Below are 22,659 nucleotides of genomic sequence, written 5' to 3'. Positions count from 1 at the left end.
TTTGTTTGTTTTGTTGATTAGTAAGTTGTAACGAGTACAAGGTGCCTGCAATGTCTTTTTTTATGTGGGATATGACTATCCTTTCCAAACACTTCATCACAATTGGGTGAAACAGAAGGACAGATATTTAGGCAGGTCATTGTGTTTTTCTTTGGGAGGGACATGATGGTGGTGGACTTGCAGCAGGTAGGTACTGAGGCTGGAGCAAGGGACTTATTGAAGATGTCTGTTATCTGGGCCAGCTGCCTTCCATGGGATTGTTCTTCTTATAGCCATGAGGCACCTCCACCGATATCACTGCTACACCATGTCCACAGTAGTCCTCTCTCTGAGCAGCAGTGTTAAACACACCAAAGTTTGGACACAGTCACACTTTTGCTTGGATTTGTTTGCTTGTCTGACTGACTGAAGTTTGACCAGGGCACAGCTTTTTAATAGGGTTGAATTCTGTACACTGGTCATCAAACCATGTGTGAAAATGTGTCTCATTCTGCTTGAACCATTCTTTCACAAATTGAGCCAGATGAATCCTGGCATTGTCATCTTTGAATATGCCCTTATCACAGAATAAAAAATCCACTGATGAAAACCTGGTCATTCAGTATATTCATGTAGTTCCATTTTGGCCACATAGCATTGCTGAACCCAAACCTCATTGACTGAAGCATCCCCAATCAAACTTTGCCCCTGCAGGCTTATTCGATAGGCACTAGGCAGAATTGTTATTATCCCAATGCACTCAACACTCTGGACCAGGGTAAGTCTGAACTCATCAGACCACCTGACTTTTTTCATTGCTCCAGAGTCAAATCTTTGTGCTCTCTAGCAAATTTAAGCTTATTAGCCTCACTGATTAATGGTTTCCTTAAGGCTACACAGCTCCAAATCCCCTGAGTTCTCTTTGGATTGTGTGGGGTAGTGCTCTTACTTTCACTTATGTAAAGTCATGAGTTCTGATGTTTTTTTTTTACACTTTACACTTTGGCTTTAAAGGATTCTTATGTCCATGGAATGACAATCAAGGCAGCCATCTTCAACATTCTGTCTCAGTTGGGAAAACATTCGTGCACTAGATTCTCAAACACACAAACACACACACCACTGTTGCAGGAAGTCAGATCCAATCATGATTATACAAGATTTTTTTTCTGACCATGTTTCTTTTTTGAAGATGGTGATTCATCACTATCCTAACAAGTTTTAACAATGCATTTTTTTGCTTGATGCAGGACAATACATTGGTCCTTCTGATACAGAATACCGTCTTTTCCATGACCATTTGACATGGTGTATATACACGATGCATCAAAGAACTCTGTTCACTTCATAATGGCCTTCTCTTGGCTCACAATAAAGATCAACTGAAATTACTGAGGAATTTTGAAGTAATTGCTCTCTGTGGTAGAGCGGCCTTACGGGTTCGCCTTCTGCCCAAATGATGGCAATACTCGCTGAGATTTATTTGTGATTTATTTTATTTACAGGGTGCTCAAGTGCAAAGTCCAAAATATTTACAACTCCCAGAAAAGATACGTGGAAAAATAAAGAAAATCTGAGGGAAATAAAGGAAACACACACAAAAAAAGTCCCCTCAACATAAATTCGCTGACTTCCGGGTTTACTGCACATGTGCGGCGCAGCGCTGGCACTTTAAAAACAGCCGCTATTCAGCGCTTCGTTTGGCTGCTGCCCAAACCCACCCGGAAGACTGACGCAACAAACAGGTGAGTTTATAAAACTTAACCCCACAAAAGGAAACTTATACATAGATATTTAAGAAAAAAAAAAAGTACAAAGTCCTTGTGTGTGTGGGTGTGCTTATTGCCCAGAATGAGGGAATGAAGTGAGTGTGTGCGGTGTGTATGCGAGAGAGCAGCGTGCTAACTGGCGTGTGTGTGCACCCACAGCGCTGTAGCTAGAAACGGAGAAGTGAAAGTGTAGTGCGATATGTAGCATCATGCTGCTGATAGGGACAGTTCACTCTGTCACATCACCTTCCCCCTCTCCAAGCCGCAACCTGGCCGGGTGGCGAGGCAGGTAGTCAGCGGTCAGATTCTGTTTCCCTGGACGATGTCTGACCCTGAAGTGGTATGGCTGCAAGGAGAGGTACCACCTGGTCACCCGAGCATTGTGGTCCCTCATAGTGTGGATCCAGGTTAAAGCTCTGTGTTCTGTTTCCAGGGTGAACTGCCATCCTAGCAGGTAATACTTCAGGCTCTCCAGGGCCCATTTGATTGCCAGGCATTCTTTCTCAATGGTGGAGTACTGGGTTTCCCGTGGCAGCAGTTTCCAACTCTGGAAGGCGACTGGTCTCTCGTTGCCTTCCTCACCTGGGTCAAGACTGCTCCCACTCCCACCGAAGATGCATCAACCCGGACGGTAAACTGCTTTGTGAAGTCTGGACTGCGTAAGACAGGCTCTGCACACAATCTTTCCTTCAGTGTGATGAAGGCTGTCTCATAGTCATCAGTCCACCGTATTGGGTTCTTCACTGCCTTCCCCAACAGCGGTACTGCCGGTACCATCCCACCAGTCCTAAGAAGGACCTGACCTCCTTCTTAGTTGTAGGCCTCGGGCTGTTGCGAATCACCTCCACTTTGTCCACTTGTGGCCTCAGCTCTCCCTCACCCAAACGATAACCCAGGTAGTCTGCCTCAGCCTTGGCCCACGCACACTGCTGGCTACCTGCTAAAATCTAATATTGTGGCACTGACTTAACCAAACCTGAGAGCTGCGTGTCTCGCTTCATTGACCACTGATTGGCAAATAATCATTTTGTTCCAGAAAGGGGCAGCACATCTGTGAATTTGATTGAACTTTAAGCAGGTGTACTGAATTAATTTGTTTTATCAATTGTGTACAGATTCTATAAAACTTTAGGCAAGCTACTCAGAAGTGGCCGATGTGTTGAAGACCCATGTACTAAGGGTTATAGTGCATATACACAAATATCCTTCAGACAAACCATTAATTATGGGAGACTTTTATATTTACTTTGATAATCCAGAAGAAGCTCTAAGGAGAGAAGTAGATTCAGTAGGGGTTAATCAGATCTGTAACAGGATCCACTGACAATGGTGGATTGATCTCATTCTAATATATAGTTTAAACATAGAACATTTACAGCATATGCAGCATCTGTAAAGCCGACAGCATTATGGATGACCAAACACATCCCTCACACACCCTCCTGCCATCTGTAAAAGGGTATCAGTGTGAGAAACAGTTTCTTTTCTCAGACTCAACACTCAGGGACTGGATTGGCACACACACACTCATACTCAACTATACATCTTTGCACTCTGGTCTGCAATTTTTTTATTAAAAGCTGCAACAAACTGTAATTAAGATCTTACATTTTTAAAATACTGCGACAACTTTTGGTCTGTGTAATGTTTGTGTCTTGTAGAGTATTGTATTGTCTGTTTGTAGTCTCTTGTCTTGCACTGTTTTCACAAGGCTACACACATGCATTTTATGTCTCTGGGTTAATTTTTTTCTGTTCTGTTTTATGTATCTCTGCTTCTTTATGTAGCTCCAGGGTCATGGAGGAACATTGTTTCATTTAACTGCGTACAGTACTGCTTCAGCTACATATGGACAAAATGGCAATAAAAGCTTGACTCTCTTGAAAATATAGTCACTTTCCACAGTCTGAAGCTATCTCAGACCATTATATCATGCCTCATTTAAAATGTGTATTAAACATGGTATATACACGCCACGTTACTGTTACACGTTACTGTAAATGTACATACGTAAATGTAAATTTATGTATGCTACTGAAGAGAAGTTTACCAATAATCTCTCAGAATTACCATCCATGAGTAGATCACTATATGTCCACACATACATTGACCAGCTGATTGATTACTTGGAGTCAAAGTTTTACTACACCCTAGATAATGTAGCTGATTGGACACAATACTGTAGCAAAGTTAACTAGGAAAAAAAACACTGTAGAAAAACCATCAGTAGTATCATTTTGATCCAGATTAAATTTTTTGAACAACTGGCCCCATGAGATTAATTCCCAGGGGCCAATTGTTCCAAAAATTTAATCTGGATCAAAATAATCCGGATTTGTAAATCCCATTTTTTTCTATTCAGGATCAGGTACTTACTTTTACGCAGTTTTTTCAAAGCAACATTGGATTGGATCACCCTGATCCAGATACACCGTTTTCAAGATTACCAAATTCGGATTACCGGTGCTCTAAATGGGACAACATATCACAACATGCGCTACCAGCTATGTAAAGAACAGGTAGAAAAGCCAACATGGGGTCACTGTAAGAGTTTTTATTTTGAGACAAATCCCAAAAATAACAAACATCCACTTCCATTCATAATTTCTTTTATGACCCCTCATCTTAGTCATAAAAAATGAATATACATTAACAAATACATTGTGGATATTTTGAAAACGTCTTAAAAAAAAAATGGCTAAATGTCCAATAGTTCAGAATGTTCAGGGTTCTTTTTCATCTGAGGAGGAGAGACCAGCATTTCCAAGCTCTGCTTTTAGGAGGCAGATCTGAAGTTTTGTTTTGAAGTTTTGCTTCAATAAAAGTATATACACTAAATGATACAAATGTATTATTTGACCCATTTTAAAGTTTTACTACATTTCCCTCCTGGAATCCACCTTGAAATCCTTCCCCCTGTTGGGATCAGGATAATCCTGTTTTTTTTGGATCCTACTGACAAGTTTTGAACAACACAAACTGAAGGTTTGATCCAGATTAAAACTAGGATTGGATTTCATAATCTAATCAGATTTCAGATTCCTTCTTTCCCTTTTGAACAACCCATTTTCAAGATTTAATCAATCCGATAACCAAAATCCGATCAGTTTACCTTTGAACAACTGGCCCCAGAGGATTCACCACAAGGTGCAAACCACTCAAAGCCTAAAGAAAAGAAATACCTGATTAGACTTAACCAACAATCATCTAAAAAAGCTAAAACAGTTCTGGAAAAGCATTCTTTGGATGGATGAAACTAAGATCAACCAGTACCAAAATGACAGGGGAAAAATATGGAACTGTACAGTACAGATGGACAATGACACAAAAGATACTGTAAAAGCAACCCAGTTTATAAGTGAAAGAAGTTGAATATTCTGTAAAGGCCAAGTCGATCACCTGATCTCAAATCCATCAAGTATACATTTGCCAAAGACAAAAGTAAAGGCAGAAATCCCACAGACAAATGAAAACTGAAGAAAGCTGTAGTAAAGACCTGGCAAACCAACCCAGGCTTTGGATGCACCCAGTGCATTATTTCTAGATTTCGGGCAGACATTGCCTGGAAATTATTCTCAACAAAAAGTATTAAAAATACATGTTTTATTAATAATTATAGTCATTTGGCAATTACATTCGACCCCCTGATAAGGAGACTGTGTATAAAAATGGTTTCACGCGAGTGTCTGAACTTCTACACCACAGAACATTAACTTAATACAAAATGATAATTTTTACATACGAGGTACATATAGTTTAAAGAGAAAGTAAAATGTACTAAGCCAAATCCATTATAAAATAGAAAGTTTAAACTGTACTGTCAACTCAGATCATAATGACCAATTTGGGTCCCAATAAAGATCACAAAGTAATTTACATTCAAAGTCACTATCTGTGATCGATTATAAAAATCTTAATTATAATAACTTACTTTGATCCATCATAGAGTAGGTCGTCAATCCACAGAATAGCAATTTACTAACAATTTGTATTTTCCATTTTATCATGGATCAACATAAACTTCTAGGACAATTATATTGATCTGGCAGAGAGACTGCCTCCATCTCTAACATCTTTCTACTACACATGTTCAAACCATCTCAATCTAGCCACTGATGCCCCATTTCCACCGAGGCAGTTTGAGTGCTGGTTCGGAGCCAGAGCCTAATTTAGAACCAGTTCTTTCTGTTTCGACCGCCAAAGCACCGGCTCTGAACCAGGAAAAGTGGTTCTTAAGTAGCACCAAAATGTTGCTGGTCTAGACTTAAGAACCGCTTGGGGCGGGAGCTGGGGGCGGGGCTGTGGGCGGTCTACTGTAAGCGCATTTGATAATGTATCTTAAGTATACTAATGTTTAATACACTTTTACTTTACCGCGATATGATACATTATCAGCACACATGATAGTAGGTAGCTACATGCTAAGGCTAACTTTTTTCTGTGTTAACGATAAAATAACGTTATGTACTTTATCGATTACAACCTCCGTTTATACAGATTACATGAAGCCGCACGTACAAGTTTATTCGCCGCGTTTGGATGCCAATGTAGGTTCGCAAAGCCATGAGCATTAACAGTAAAGCAACATCCGCCATTGTTGTTGTGTTTGTGTTTGCCGCTGCTGCGTTAACGTTGCTGGGACACGTGACGCGTATACAGTGACGTCACACTCTGCGCTGTGATGGCTCTCTAGCCGGTGGAAAGGCAAACCGGTTCTTAGAAGGTTCGCCAGTGGAACAAACTTTGCACCAGCACTAGCTCTGAACCAGCACCCGGTTCTTTCCAGTGGAAAAGGGGCATCAGACCTTGTCCCCAAAACAGCCAACCTGAGCTGTCCGTCTGATGTGCTCTTTCCTAATTCTGTCCATCCTCATCACTCCTAAAGAGAACGTCAACATGCTCATCTCTGCTATGTACATCTCTGCCTCATTTCTTTTCCTCACTGCTAGCTGGTCTCACTACAGTCTTGTACACCTTTCCTTTGATTCTTGCTGACACTCTTATGTCACACAACACTCTTGACACTTTTCTCCACCCACTCCAATCCAAATGCAATCGCCTCTTCATCTCTTTTCCACACTCCCTGTTGCACTGGACGATTTACCCCAAATTCTTAAACTGCACTTGACCTCAGCCCCCTGCAACCTCACTGTTCTACTTCCCTCCCTTTCGGTCAAATACATGTATTCTGTCTTACTACGACTGACTCACCTTTCCTGGTGTTCTGCCACCTGCTCTCTAATCTCACTACAGATCACAATGTCATCCGCAAACATCATTGTCCATGGAGAGTCTTGTCTGACTTCATCTGCCAACCTGTCCATCACCATAACAAACAAAAAGGCACTCAAAGCCAAGCCTTGATGTTGCCCCGTCTTCACCTTGAAGTCCTCTGTCTGACCTACAGCACATCTCACTGCTGTCATACTCCTCTCATACATATGCTGAACAATACTGATGTACTTTTCTGCTACTCCTGACATTTTCATCCAATACTATAGCTCCTCTCTCTGCACCATTTCATACCCTTTCTCTAATTTACAAAAAAAGTGACAGTAACATTCTCAAGTGTAGCCCAGCCCCCAAAGTAAGAGAAATCAAAAAGTTAGCACAACATGGACATGTCATAGATCAAAATACTCAGCAAGATGAGGGGAACTTGCCACGTGCAAGCACCATTCACATTTTCTTCAGTAAATGTACCATTCTAGTTAATGGTGCTTGCTAAATCAACATTCTTATTCTCTTGCATACTTATCAATGGTGCTTGCTAAAGCAACATTCTTATTCTCTTGCATACTTATTAATGTGCTTGCTAAAGCACATTCTTATTCTCTTGCATACTTATTATTATTATTATTATTATTATTATTATTATTATTATTATTATTATTAATGGTGTTTGCTTAGTATCATTATTGTTATTCTGCATACTTATTATTAATGTGCTTGCTAAAGCACATTCTTATTCTCTTGCATACTTATTATTATTATTCTTATTATTATTATTATTATTATTATTATTATTATTATTATTATTATTATTAATGTGCTTGCTAAAGCACATTCTTATTCTCTTGCATACTTATTAATGTGCTTGCAAAGCACATTCTTATTCTCTTGCATAATTATTATTATTAATGTGCTTGCTAAAGCACATTCTTATTCTCTTGCATACTTATTATTATTATTATTATTATTATTATTATTATTATTATTAATGTGCTTGCTAAAGCACATTCTTATTCTCTTGCATACTTATTATTATTATTAATGTGCTTGCAAAGCACATTCTTATTCTCTTGCATACTTATTATTATTAATGTGCTTGCAAAGAACATTCTTATTCTCTTGCATACTTATTATTATTATTATTATTATTATTATTAATGTGCTTGCTAAAGCACATTCTTATTCTCTTGCATACTTATTAATGTGCTTGCAAAGCACATTCTTATTCTCTTGCATACTTATTATTAATGTGCTTGCAAAGCACATTATTATTCTCTTGCATACTTATTATTATTATTATTATTAATGTGCTTGCTAAAGCACATTCTTATTCTCTTGCATACTTATTATTATTATTATTATTATTATTATTATTCTGATAATAATTCTTTTTCTTCCGGACACTTTTTCGGCGCGTAACTTTTCCTGCAGCTTTTGTCCTAGACCCATAAATGAGGTGTCAAATCGACCGGCTCATTGAGGAGAGTTGTGTTATCCATTTTGTAAGCGATCAGAATTCCAGAATTCCCAGTATGGAAGTTCAAAGGGGTGTTTTTTCCCCATAGACTTGAATGGGGAATCTCTCTGTAGATGTGCTAACATCCAAAAGAGGGCAGCAGACACCAGTGAATCTGTCAGATCACACAACGTTGGAAGAAAAAGATCAAGATCATTTTTTGGTCAGAAACTCGCTTTGGATTAAAGCGTTTTGGATTAAAAGGCTTACATGTTCCACTTCCTTAGACTCTTGGGGATTTTTTTACAAGCATTTGTTTTGGAAAATATTACCCCAGTGAAGAAAGGTAAGCGCCGCCTATTTCCGGTGACTATCAACATGGATTAAATTAGTATGATGGCTATAAATCGTATTATGCTTTGTGTGTGGGCTTAATAAAATCCCGAGAGTCTAAGCTTTCAAACAATATAACATTTAACCGTGTATTTAGAGGTTTAATGCTTAAAACGAGTCGTGGCATTCCTCGGACAGCACGGCGGTCACATATGTTGTTGTTTCTGCCATTTGTATAACTTTTTGTTGTTTTCAACTATCAGTGTAGTTTTTAATAATTTTTTATTTCACTTTAAACTAATATCCTTTTAAGAACAGCAACGGCTCTTTTAAGAGCCACCCATTAATTAAAATTAAGCGCATTTTTTCTTTGTCTCCTCACATTACATAATTATTCTTTAAACATATGACACGTATATCAATGCCTAGAATGATAAGAATGACTTTAATATAATGAAGGTTGGGTATTGTTAGACGCACCATTCTTCACATTAGTGAATTAATACATAAAACCGCAAAGGCTTCCTCGTGTTCCTAGATCGTGTAGTGGATAGTGAATTCGTTTAGCATGCGGAGATTCGGGGTTCGAATCCACCGTTGGACAGTTTTTTTTTTTTTTTTCTAAAACTTTATGATAAAGGGTCATTAGTTGACATTAGTTACCACATTACTTAACATGAACTAATAATGAACTGCACTTCTACAGCATTTATTCATTTTGTTCATGTTAATTTCAACATTTACTAATACATTATTAACACAGTGTTAACATTACTTAATATACTGTGAACTAACATGAACAAAGAATAAACTTTATTTTAACAAAGATTACTAAATACAATAATTTATTGCTCATGGTTAGTAATTGTTAGTTAATACATTACATTTGAACTAATGATCCTCATTGTAATGTGATTATATTTTTTCCCAGTAAAATCACTGATTGATGCTTTAGTTCAAGATCTTCATGGCGCTTGTTTCAGGAAAAGTTAAATGGATTTTCAGGTGTGCTCTTTTGTTGCAGGTGAGAAACTAGTCTGCAAATATAACCATAGTAACTGTGCAGCCATACCCTGGCAACCATTTAGTGCACCTTACGTACCATATTGCAATATAAAGAAGCCACATCTGTTACACAACATAAAACACTCAGCACGATGAGGGGAACTGACGTCACGTGTACCCCGCCCCCAAAATAAGCGAACTCAAAAATTTAGCACAACATGGACATGTCATATATCAAAACACTCAGCACGATGAGGGGAACTGACGTCACGTGCAAGCACCATTCACATTTTCTTTAGGAAATGTACAGTTCTAGTTATTCTTCTTCTTCCGGACACTTTTTCGGCGCGTAACTTGTCCCGCAGCTTTTGTCCTAGACCCATAAATGAGGTGTCAACTCGACCAGCTCATTGAGGAGAGGTGTGCTATCTATTCTGTAAGTGATCCGACCAACGATGTTCGCACAGCGGACGAAAAAGTGGCCAAAAAAGTCCCATAGAAATGAATGGGAAATTTCTAAAATTCAAGCGAAATAAAAAAAAAAAAATTGCACAAGATGGACATGTCATATATCAAAACACTCAGCAAGATGAGGGGAACTGACGTCACGTATAGCCCCACCCCCAAAATTAGCAAAATCAAAAATTTAGCACAACATGGCCATAGGACATATCAAAACACTCAGCACGATGAGCGGAACTTGCCATGTGCACGCACATTCACATTTTCTTTAGGAAATGTAGCCTTCTAGTTCTTCTTGTTCTTGTTCTTCTTCTGCTTCTTCTTCCGGACACTTTTTCGGAGCGTAACTTGTCTCGCACCTTTTGTCCTAGACCCATAAATGAGGTGTCAAATCGACCGGCTCGTTGAGGAGAGGTGTGCTCTGTCTTTTATAAGTGATCCGACCAACAATGTTCGCACAGCAGACGAAAAAGCGGCCCCTAGAAATGAATAGGAAATTCCTAAAATTCCTTTAAGCTCTCACACACACAGTGTGCGCAGAGCTCAAGCACGGCTTCTCTCTCTGTGTTTTCCTAGTCAATGTAGATGTAAAGGAGATTCTCAATACATGTAACTATCAAATCCACACTATCAATCCAATGATTCCAAAAGTATTGGCCCCCTGGTGACGGCACTCGACACCACGTGACGTCACGTGTAGCCCGCCCCCAAAATGCGTGAAATTAAAAATTTAGCACAACATGGACATGTCATATATCAAAACACTCAGCACGACGAGGGGAACTGACGTCACTAAATAAAAAATTATGTGCAAGCACATTCACATTTTCTTTAGGAAGTGTACCGTTCTAGTTAATGGTGCTTGCAAAGCATTATTAATGGTGCTTGCAAAGCCAACATTATTACTATTGTGCCGGAGAAAACTTCCCGCAGCTTTTGGCCTAGACCCATGATTGATGTGTCAAATCGACCGGCTCATTTAGGAGAGGTGTGCTATGACTTTTCTCAGCGATCCGAGTACCGGTACTCCCGGTACCGGGTCTCAAAGTGGCCTTTTTTCCCATAGCCTCCCATAATAAACTTTGGAGGTTTATAACTCGGCAAGCTTTCAAACTATCTACACCAAATTCGGCCAGCTCCTTTAGGGTGATACTCTGAACAAAGTTTTAAATTGGTGTACCGACTGGCCTTTCGGTTGTCCCGCAGCCCTGCCCTCAAAATATGCAAAATCAAAAAACTTTTTACAACATGGACATGTGACATATCAAAACACTCAGAACAATGAGGGGAACTTCCTCACATTCTAGTTCTAGTTATTATTATTATTTTGAATAAATTTTGAATTGCATTTGAATTTTACTAGATGTATATTGCCTAAAACAATCGGAACAAATAACAGTGTTGGATTTAATCTTCATGATAATGTGGATATAACGTATGAAATGGAGTGAAAATTAAATGTCCTTCATTCTAATAATCTGCAATGGGTTGGCACTCCGTCCAGGGTGTATTATGCCTTGATGCCCGATGACGCCTGAGATAGGCACAGGCTCCCCGTGACCCGAGAAGTTTGGACAAGCGGTAGAAAATGAATAAATGAATGAATAATTCTTATAATCGTTCTTCTCACATTTATTTTCTACAATCTAACTTTAGTTCACAACCTCACGATCTGTGTCGCCAATTCCCTTTCTCCAGAATGTGCGTACGCACGGCTCAAAGTTTACTGCCCTGTTGGCCAGGTGGTATCTTGCTTAAGTAGAAGGAAATGTTTCCTAGAGCCTTTAAAATTTGAGTAAAGGATGTTATGCACCATTTGATATAGAAAAAAATAGTTATTCTATAATAGAATGTGCTTTAATTTTAAAAATATGGATACTACTGAAATACTACTTTCATGAATAGTTGCTCATTTTCTTGAGAAAATGGTTATCTAATATGAACATTAAGACAAACATGACCTATAAGTCATATTGGCCTGTTTTTCACACTTTTTTGTGTGTGCATGTGTGTTCAGGAGCATCATTTGCAGCGGGCAATCTCCGCTCATCAGGTGTATGGAGAGAAGAAGGACAGCATGGTAATTCCTGTTCCTGCTGCTGAGAGCAACATCACTTACTATGAGAGACTCTATCCAGGTGACTTTAAGATGCCGAAGCAACTAATCCACATTCATCGTAAGTAGGCTTTGCATGAAATTCAGACACTTAGTTGGTAACTGTTAGCAATGTAAACAAATGTTTTATTTATGCAGCCTTTAGCTTGGACACAGAGCAACCCGATTATGACCTGGATTCAGAAGATTCATTACCAGCCTAAGAAAGAAAATGCAGGTTGGGGGCTCTACAGTTTGAGGAGATGCTCAATCGGCTGGAGAAAGGCAGTGGGCAGCAGGTAGATCCAACAAAATACTAGGAATGGATTTGCAAAGAATCTGCAATACTAGTACTATTTCAGTGACTGCTAGGGATATTGTGGAAAAGTAGAGGGATAGTTCAATTCTGTTTTGATTAATGCTTTGTATAATAAATGTTAAAAGGCAGTATTAAAGATTTTTTTATGTAGAGCTAGGCCCCTAATGAACAAGCCAGTGGTGACAATGGCAAAGGAAAAAAAATCCATGATATGATATCGAAGATAGGCTTGGGAAGATTTACACTAGTATTGGGAGTCAACAACATCGATTCCATCGATCACCCTGTGTATCAAGTTATATGATTTTTAATGCCTGTCAGATGCCTACAATTTTGACATAGACAAATATAGTCTTGTATTTTTGTTTTGTATTAAAAATTAGATTGGATTCTGTTTGTTTTTGATGTTTCATGGTTTGTGTGACTAAGGCTGAAACTGGTGCTATTGTTACAGTTTAGTGAGAGAGATGGATAGAGTAATAGAGAGAGATTAGTCTGTGTTCTGTGGGGATACTGATTGACAAATCGTTCAAAAATAAAAATAAATTATGAACACTTTCATTTTGTTTAGCATATTGGAATTAATTGGTAATGGGTCTAATTCAGACTGAACCACTAAAAAAAAAGAAAATGCAAACTAACCATTTCAGTTTCCTGGATATGCTAAATGAGTGCTAAAATAAAAATTCAGTGTGTTCTTTACTTACTCATAACAGGCTACATATGTGAAGCATTGCAAATTTATGAGATGCTGACATTTTATTTGAATAAAAATAAATATTTGAATAAAATGTGAAGTAAAACAGTACTGCATTCACACAGCATTGTGGCCAAAAGTGAAAAGTGATCCAATGAATTGAAATTTATTGCAAAGTCCCTCCTTGCCATGAAAATGAACTTAAACAAACATAACATATAAAAACATTTCTACTGCATTTCAGCCTTTCCACAAAAGGTCAGTGATTCTCTCGTTAACACAGTTAAGAATGTTGACAAGGACAATGCTGGAGATCACTCTGTCATACTGATTAAGTTAGAATAACAGATTGGAGGGTGGGGCTTGCTCCTCTGTCAACCCTGGTTACCTGCAAGGAAACATGTGCAGTCATCATTGCTTTGCACAAAATGGGATTTACAGTCAAGGATATTGCTAATAAGACTGCATGTAAAAATCAACCATTTATTGCATCATCAAGAACTTCAAGGAGAGAGGTTCAATTGTTGTGAAGAAGGTTTCAGGGAGCCCAAGAAAGTCCACCAAGTGCCAAGACCATCTCTTAAAGTTCAGCTGAAGGATCATGGCACCACCAGTACAGAGCTTGCTCAGGAATCGCAGCAGGTGAGAGTGCATCTGCACACACAGTGAGTCAAATACTTTTGGAGGATGGCCTGTTGTCAAGAAGGGCTGCAGAGAAGGCACTTCTCTTCAGGAAAAACATGAGGTGCAGACTGATATTGTGCAAAAGGTACAGGAGCTGGAATGCAGGTGAAGTAATTTTCTCTGATTAATTCTCTTTCCATTTATTTTGGGCATCTGGACAAAAGCTTGTCCAGAGAAGAAAAGGTGAGCGCTACCATCGGTCCTGTGTCATGTCAACAGTAAACACATCCTGAGACCAATCGTGTTTGGGCTTGCTCCTCAGTCAAGGGAGTGGGCTCACTCACAATTTTGCCTAAGAACACAGCCATGAATAAAGAATGCCACAAAAAAAAATCCTCTAAGAGCAACTTCTGCCACGCATCTAAGAACAGTTTTTTGAAAAACATTTCAGCACCTATACTTCAGCCAGGTCTACTACACCAGCATTGCTTAGAAGCTGATGGTCATTCTCACTATATTTACATATTTAACCCAATTAAAACTAAACTTTTTATTTCATATAACTTTCATATAACACAACTTTCAATGCATTCCCTGGACCCAACGTGCACTTCCGGTTTCAATAACTGGTTGGCAGCCATTTTATGTTACCAGGACACTGCCTGCACATGGTTATTTGCCAGATGGTCTTTTCAGTCTTCCCTGTGCTCCTGCTAAGTCTTCCTGCCATTGAACCTGTTCCTGCTTTATCTGGTTTCTCTGCCTGGTACTGGTTCCTGATTCTGCCTGCCCTATGATACTTCTGCCAGGTTTGACCCTGCCTGGTTTTCTGGTTGCTGTTTCCTGCCTGCCCTATTCTGTCCACTTTTTGGTTTTGAATTGGACTGTTTTTTGACCTTGTTTTTTGCCTGCCATGTATTGCCGTGTTTGATTGTTTTGGATTACTGGATTGTTTCTGACTTTGTTTGATTTCTGCCCTGCTTGCCTGTGTTTTTGATTATTTGATTATCACGGGCTGAATTATCGAACTGTGCCCCCGTTTTAATATGTAATATCATAGTTAATTTGATCTGTGGCTTGCATTTGGGTCCTTGCCTGCCACACCTGACACAAATTTTTACATTTACATATTCTGCCATTTAGCAGACACCCTTTTCCATAGTGACTTATACAACTGAGGGTTAAGAATTCGAACTGGGATTCGAACTCATGACTTTTTAATTAGAAGTCAAACACCTTAACCACTACACTATCACATCCATCAATGACTTGTTGGCTGTAGATGGCACAACAGTCTTTCTCGCCTGGAATTCGTGTATTTAATATTGATACAAGCAGTAGAAGTAAAAGTAATGATAAAACAGACAGACACTTCAGTCACAAAATAATAAAAAAAATCTTCAAGATTTATAATAATAGCTATGCAAGCAGTAAAGAAATACTTGAGTTATATATATGGATGTACCAATCCCGATATTTTGGATATATCGACGCCAATCCAAGCATTTTGAGTGGTTATGGGCATCGGAACCATTATATGTGGGTGGGACAGGACCCACCCACTTTTTAAGACCAATAATATTGGACCCACCCACTTTATGTGCTGAATAGAGACAGTAAATGTCTTTTTTTTTTTATTACTTATAAGAGCGCCACCATTCGAATCCATACTGCTTGAGGAATGCCCTAATAACTTAAACTCCATTCCGTGTTTTACCTACAGCATTGACCACGCTCCTGCTTCCTGAAATCCATGGAAACATTACATGTGTGTGGGACAGGACACACCCACTTTTTATTTGCTTCCGATGCCCATGCCCGTGGTGGTTGATTTAATGAACAGCAAACATATTGCTTAGACTTATAAGAAAAATACATTTATATTAAATTGCATTAATGAAAATAAATATAATAAATTTTATAGGAAATATGTTGCACAGCGGCCTGTGACAGACAGGCAAGTTTAGCAGGCACCCTTTCCATTTACCTCATTTAATACAGAGACTTGACCATAATTCATATTAAAACTTAACTATCAAAAATGTATCAGAGCTATATGTTCAATTCAATTCAAGAAACAATTACTGTCATTTCAACCATATATACCTGACACAGTACATAGTTAAATGAGACAACATTTCTCCAGGACCAGGGTGCGAGATAGAATAAAAACAGAGCTACAGAAAATAACACAGACCTAAAGACCTAAATTAAGTAGTCCTAGCCATATAAAGTGCATCTGTGCAACCTAGTGCAAACAGTGCAACACAAAAGACAAAAGGGATTGTTTGGAAATAAACAATACAATCACTACAATACAATTTTTAGGCACTGTACATTTAAAAACATTTTGACATCAACATAATAATAATAAAAGAATTTTAATAACACTGAATAACAGTATACTTTAACTTAGGTAACAGTCCCCAACACAAGGCATGGAAAGTGTCCGCACTCTTCCCACACTTTCTGGTTTGCAACGCTACTTCCAGGTCGGTGGCCATCTCGGATATTCACTTCCAGGGCGGCAGCCATTTTAGGTATCAGGCACTATATAAGGACGCTGCTTACACATGCTCCCTTGCTAGATGGTCTCCTCAGTTTGCCTTGTGCGCCTGGATCATCATCCCGCCTTGTTCCTGTTCTGCTTTGCCTGGTTTGACTCTTGTTTGTTTCTGGTTTCTGTGCCTGCCCTGCAGAACCCTGTCTAGATAACCAGATTACAGACAGTTCTTATCTCGGAGTGCTTTGCCTGTCTTGTGTTGTTCTGCAAATGACAGGTATTTTGTGTTGCTTCTGTCCCGGTTATCTGCCTGTGTATCTGTTCACCTCATTAAAGACTTTTATTATTTACATTGGCATCCTGCATTTGAGTCCTCCCTTCTGGCCCAGCTTGACAGAAAGATTCTATCCCATAAGCTTAATTATGAGGCTGTGAATAATTATGAGGCTGTGGATACTCAAGGATGAGAGCATAGATCAAGCCCATTAACAACATGCATGCCTTGGTTTGTGTCCACACCTACTGATCATTTGGATGAACTCTATCACAATAGTCTCTGAGACTGTAAGGAGATGCATTTCTACAAATCAGTGTTTGCACTTTTGAGAAAAAACTTAAACAAAAAAAATGCCTCATTTACAGTTTAAGGAGAGGATGCATCCTAGTACCAACAACACCCCCACTGGCACGCATCAGCTGCGGGAGATGGAGGGGGGGTAACTGTCAAGATTAAGCATGAATTTTTCTTCCAGGAAATTATCTGACAGAATTCCTCTTTGATCTATTCAATAACTAAAGGGACAAAATATTAAGGGACAAGTTAATATTACCTATTTATTTATTGAAATATTTAGAAATGTTTGTATAAAATATAATGTTAACATTTTATAATTTGCTTTATTTATGCATTTAGGTATAATTAGCTGTATGTAGGAATAAAGGTTAGGAACTACTGTTGTCTCCAATAACAAGAGCAAGAGTAATTGGTGGAAAGAGTAACAAATATAAACATATATAATCTTTCTTGAGCCACAGAGAATAAAGCTGGTTTTGAAGACACTGACAGCTTGGCAGAGAGTTACCACCTCCTCTCTTCGAAGTTTTGGACATATTTTCTCCTATAATCTTTCCATTGTTTTTTTTTTTTTCATTTACTAACTCAAGCCACTCCTTCTCTAAAGTGTCTTGATTTTTCTCCTAAAGGATGTGGAGGGAGATAATTGTCCTCATTCTCTTTAATGTGTTTACCTCTATTTCAGGCCAGGCATATTTTCCTGTCTTCAGCTTGGCACAAAAATTGTGCATCTTGTACTGGAGGCATTGCTGAGGCTCTTTAAGGCATGGAAGGTTCTCAACAAGTGCTTCAGCCATTGAAGCTATTTGGAGGCTTGATGAATAGACTGTGCAGAAAAATATGGCTTTGGCAAGGTCTTGCATTATTGCCAATCTAACACTCGCATCTTGCAATGTCACATTTAAACTGTGGAATTTTAAATTATAGATCAGTGCAGCATGATGCAGGGAGGAGGACAGTGTCCTGTGAGCTGGACAATCAAGTCATCTGTAGTGGCAGGGCATGCTTCATGGTAATCTGCAGTGGTGTCAATTTCACTGTCCATTGAACTCAATACAGGGGACAGTCCTGATTCTTGTAATGTGTATAAGTCAAGGACAGTTGTAGGGTGTTTTTTTTTTTGGTTTTTGTTTTTTAACTTTTAGTTTAGTAGTTGATATGACAATAAAAAAACAAAATCCCAAAATCTTTGTCTTCATAAAGTTTTAAATAAATATTTCCTTTGGAATATAAATGGAATGTGTCAACAATTATTGAAACAAGATCTTCCACTGTATCAGGATTCCCCAATGGAAGTGTCAACTTTCGTACATTGTGCTCTTCTGTAATCACTCACAACCGGACTGACATCGTGGTTTAGAGTGTTGATTGGTGGAAATGTGTTGTCTTCGGCTGTAGCGAGAGAGAAAAAGAAGAGATTGCAGGTTTTATTAGACAGGACGACTACAGTGAGAGAGAACTTTGTTAAAGCATCCAGTTATAATAGACACTGGTTATTGTTAACTCCAAACGTGTGCCATTCTGTAGCTTCGGAAGACTAACAACCAACTTAGAAGCTTTTAAAATTACTTACATTGCGTAAGAAGACCATCAACCTACTTAGAAGGTAGTATATTACCTACATTGCCGTGGTGAAACACAATTATTGAAGAATTAAACTGATGTGCAATACTTACTCTGACATGCAAATGAAGTGCTTCATTTGACCATCTGCTGTATTACATGCAGCCAAGGGGTAAGCATCATCGATTTCCGAATGTTGAAAGATTTCAATATTACCTGTGGGCTCTACTCTAAAGCTTCTAGGGTGCTCATTGTACCACCCACTGAACAACTTAAGAACAAACACAGGACCTTCACGCACAATGAGTATTTAAAGAATTTCTCCAAAGTCTGGCAACCCACCTGTTGATCTAAAAGACAACAACATCCCAACACAATATGAAGTCCCTAAAATGGTGACCCTCTTTGTCATGTTCATGACCACTGCACTGGGAAACTTCCTTACAAACAACTCCTTAATGCTATCTTTTAGGACCTCAAATTTCAATTGAGTCATTCTGGATACCAACAGTGTTGGCCTTTGTATAAAAGCATTATTTATGTGAAATGCAACCCCGATTGGTGGTTTCATGCCATTGTTATCAGAATGTTTCTGAAAGACCCGGTCTGTCTCACAATCCTTTTAATCTATTGTGTTTCAATAGGTCCGATCATTTTAATGTTATGAAGTTACATATTTTACGAAGCCAAATTATTTCTAATAAAGTAGCAATCCCATAATATTTCACAGTTTAGAGTTTTGACTGTTGGGTTTAGCTGAGTTTACTTAAACAGTCAAAGGCAGGCAAATTCTCGTTAGAAAGGCCAAATGGCATGACCAAATACTCATAGTGGCCAGACTGGGTCGAAAAGGTGGTCTTCCACTCGTCTCTCTCTCTAATTCAGGTGAGGTTGTAGGCACTGCGGAGATCCAGCTTGGTGAAGTACCGTGCCCGGCGAAGTTCCAGGGCTGACAGCATGAGGGGAAGCAGATACCGAAATTTCACTGTGGTATCATTTAGCCCCCGGTAGTCGATGCACGGCCGGAGACCCCCATCCTTCGGCTTAACAAAAAAAAAATCCAGAGGATGCTGGGGACAAAGAGGGTCGGATGTATCCCTTCTGAAGTTCCTCCTCGATGTACTCAGTCATGTCTGCCAATTCTGGTTGTGACAGAGGGAAGATTCGCCCTCTGGTGGGCGTAGCGTCTGGCAGGAGCTCAATAGCACAGTCGCAGGGTCGATGTGGTTTCAGTTCGGTTGCCTTGGTCTTGCTGAAGGCCTCTGCCAGGTCCTGGTACTCGGTCGGGAGTTCGGGTATGTCAGAGGATGGAGGCGTGGTGTTCATGGTGCTCACGGTGACCCCCCCCCCCCGTAGGCTGAGGTCCCTAGTGATACGCGTGATACGCCCTTCTCCGAGCGGCCGACTGTCTATCGCCTCCACTGCCTCCGGGGGAAACATTAAGTTACAGGCACGTCATTGTTTTGGGCGAATTCCCCTGACATGAAGTTCCCTGCTGCCCCTGAATCGATAAGCGCGGCCAGTCTCATTTTCACTCCACGGACCTCGAGTCGTACACTTATTTGGGCACAGTTCTGTGATTGAGGAGTGAGGGGGTGTCAACTCATTAGAGTGTTCCACCTGTTGGATGGTCTGGTGGGAGAGGCAGCCAGCCTGTGTCCAGATTCTCCACAGTACAGCCGTTGGCGGAAGCACTGTGCTCGCTCCTCGGCCGTGACGTGCGTGAAGTTCTCCGGTGAGCGAGGTGGCCGCGTCAGCTGCTGATGGTGGCCGGTGTGCTGTTGTGCTTGGCCGGAGAGCTGTGTCGCGAGCTGGAGGACAGCTGCTGGATCACCTGGTGGTGGTCTTCTGTAATGAAGGGTCATAAGGCTGATGATCCATTTGCAGATTTCTTTAATGGCAAACTCGTACTCAAAACAGGCAAGGTCCGAGCAGGCAAACACAACAACATAGGACAGGCAGAATTCAGAAACGGTAAACAGGCAGAAGGTCAGGGCAGGCAGCAAACAATCAAAAACAATAAACAGGCAGGAAGTCAGGGCAGGCAGCAATCAGAAACCAAAATACAAAATACAATATTTTGTATACAAATACAAAATACAGGATCAGAAACTCGGAACTAGGAAACACAAAGGAAACGCTCAGAATGATTGCCGAAACAGATCGAGACTTCGCACTGGGGTGAAGTTTCAAGTTCTTATTTATAGGGTGTGGCTGATGAGTAACAGGTGTTGGTGTAACAGGTGTCAGTTCTGGGAAGTGTAGTCCAGAAGTAACTAATATTCTGGAGACGCTTCTCTGTGTTTAGGCATTCAGGATGCGTGGCAGGTATGCCGACCGTAACACTTACCTTCAGACCAGATGCTTTTCAAATGTAGTTCACTTCCACAGTCCAGCTTGCCCAACAAACATGTGCCTAAAAGAGTTTGTGCTAACAACATACCCAAAGTTTTGTGGTCTCTATTACAATTTTTTTAGGTTACAGGTATTAGTATAAATAATTAGTAGTAGTGTGGGTGAATTTTACTCATTATTATATAATAAAACTTACTGACTAACATAATAGGTAGACTATTTGCAAGGGTAGTATTTACCACTCACCAAAACCTTTTCTTACAGTGTACCTGTCATAACGGGAGGAGGATGACAGACCCAGATAAAGGATAGCTCAAATAAATGGGTTTAATAACATAAATACACAAAACAGGAACACAGACAAAACTAGACTGGACAAAGTACAAAGAATAATGACGAGGATTCTAAACACTAATAACAATTAACACTATGGAACAGGCGTGCAGAGACGAGGAGGAGTAAACAAGGGCGGGGCAGACACGTGACAAAGAACATAAACAAAAACACATGGCCAAAGGTCTGGGCTGGATCCTGACAGTACCACAAGAGTCTGCTGAATATTCTTGAAGGTCTTTTGCAGTCAAACTGACTTGCTATTCTAGCAATCCTATAAGCAGTTGTCTATAATCTTTTTCTTGGTCTTCCAGACCTTATCTTGACCTCCACTGTTCCTGTTAGCTGCCATTTCTTAATTACATTTTGAACTGGGGAAATCGGTACCTGCTACACTTACTTCACACTTCACAAAACACTTCACTTACAGCTTATTTCTTATAGCTTTCTCCTGCTTTGTAAGTGTCGATCATTTTCAGAGTGCTAGGAAACTGCTTAGAGAAACAAAGGCCTGCTGATTGTTGGTGCAAGGTTAGAGGAGTCTGGGTATTTATAAGGCTTTGAAATTTGCATCTCCTGGCCTTCACTAATGATGACTTTGTGCAAGCCATGACCCTATCAGGCTAATTAAGGTCTGATACCTTGATCAAAGTGATCTGAGAGCTATGTTTCCGCTTATGTTTCCACTCTTTTGCAGGGTGCTGCTTTCCCTTTTTCACTCTAATATTGTAGGAAACAAAAACAATACACTGATATTGCTTAAAATATTGCAAAAGAGTGTTTCATGTTTAACTTTATGCCTTTTGGAAATCATTTCATCTTCCGATTGCTGAACTGTTCACATAAACAGAAGTTTTGACCAGGGGTGCCCAAATATGTATCAAGATCCAGTTCCGCTTCAGGTTAAATTTTTGACAGATGGTCTCACATTTTCCTTAAGCACCTTCTGATACAATGTAGAATTCATAGTGGATTCAATGATGATGAGCTGGCCAGGTCCTGCTGCAGCAAAGCATCCCCAACCATAACTTTCCACCTCTATGTTTCACAGTAGATATGAAGTTCTTTTGCTGAAATGGTGTATTTGATTTATGCCAAACATGCCCTCTGTTAAGGTCTCCACAGAATTAAATTTTAGACTCATCTGTCCAAAGCACATTATTTTAGAAGTTTTGGCCTTTGTCTCGGTGTTCTTTCACAAACTTCTCTGCCCTCATGTTTTTCTTATACAGCAAAGGTTTCCTTCTTACACACGTCCAATGGTAAAGTTGTGCCGTCTCTTTCTGATTGTAGATTCATGCATTTTGACATCAACTGTAGCAAGAGCTTGCTGTAAGTCCCATGATGACATTTTAGGGTT

General features: G+C 39.6%; 1 protein-coding gene across 1 annotated transcript in view; it reads left to right on the top strand.

The window, feature by feature from the left end:
• Nucleotides 1–1,014: 1,014 nt before the first annotated feature.
• LOC113640585 (enhancer of polycomb homolog 1-like) overlaps nucleotides 1,015–22,659 on the top strand; it is a 52,887-nt gene continuing 31,242 nt past the window's right edge. The window contains exons 1-3 of the mRNA XM_047806592.1: nucleotides 1,015–1,724; nucleotides 12,254–12,374; nucleotides 12,491–12,630. Of these exons, the coding sequence (XP_047662548.1) occupies nucleotides 12,595–12,630 (36 nt within the window). The 5' untranslated portion in view covers nucleotides 1,015–1,724; nucleotides 12,254–12,374; nucleotides 12,491–12,594. The remainder of the gene's footprint in view (nucleotides 1,725–12,253; nucleotides 12,375–12,490; nucleotides 12,631–22,659) is intronic.

The sequence above is a fragment of the Tachysurus fulvidraco genome, chromosome 22, assembly GCF_022655615.1.
Source record: "Tachysurus fulvidraco isolate hzauxx_2018 chromosome 22, HZAU_PFXX_2.0, whole genome shotgun sequence".
Taxonomy (NCBI): Eukaryota; Metazoa; Chordata; class Actinopteri; order Siluriformes; family Bagridae; genus Tachysurus; species Tachysurus fulvidraco.
The sequence above is the reverse complement of the archived record's forward strand: the minus strand, read 5'-3'. Positions and strand labels throughout refer to the sequence as shown.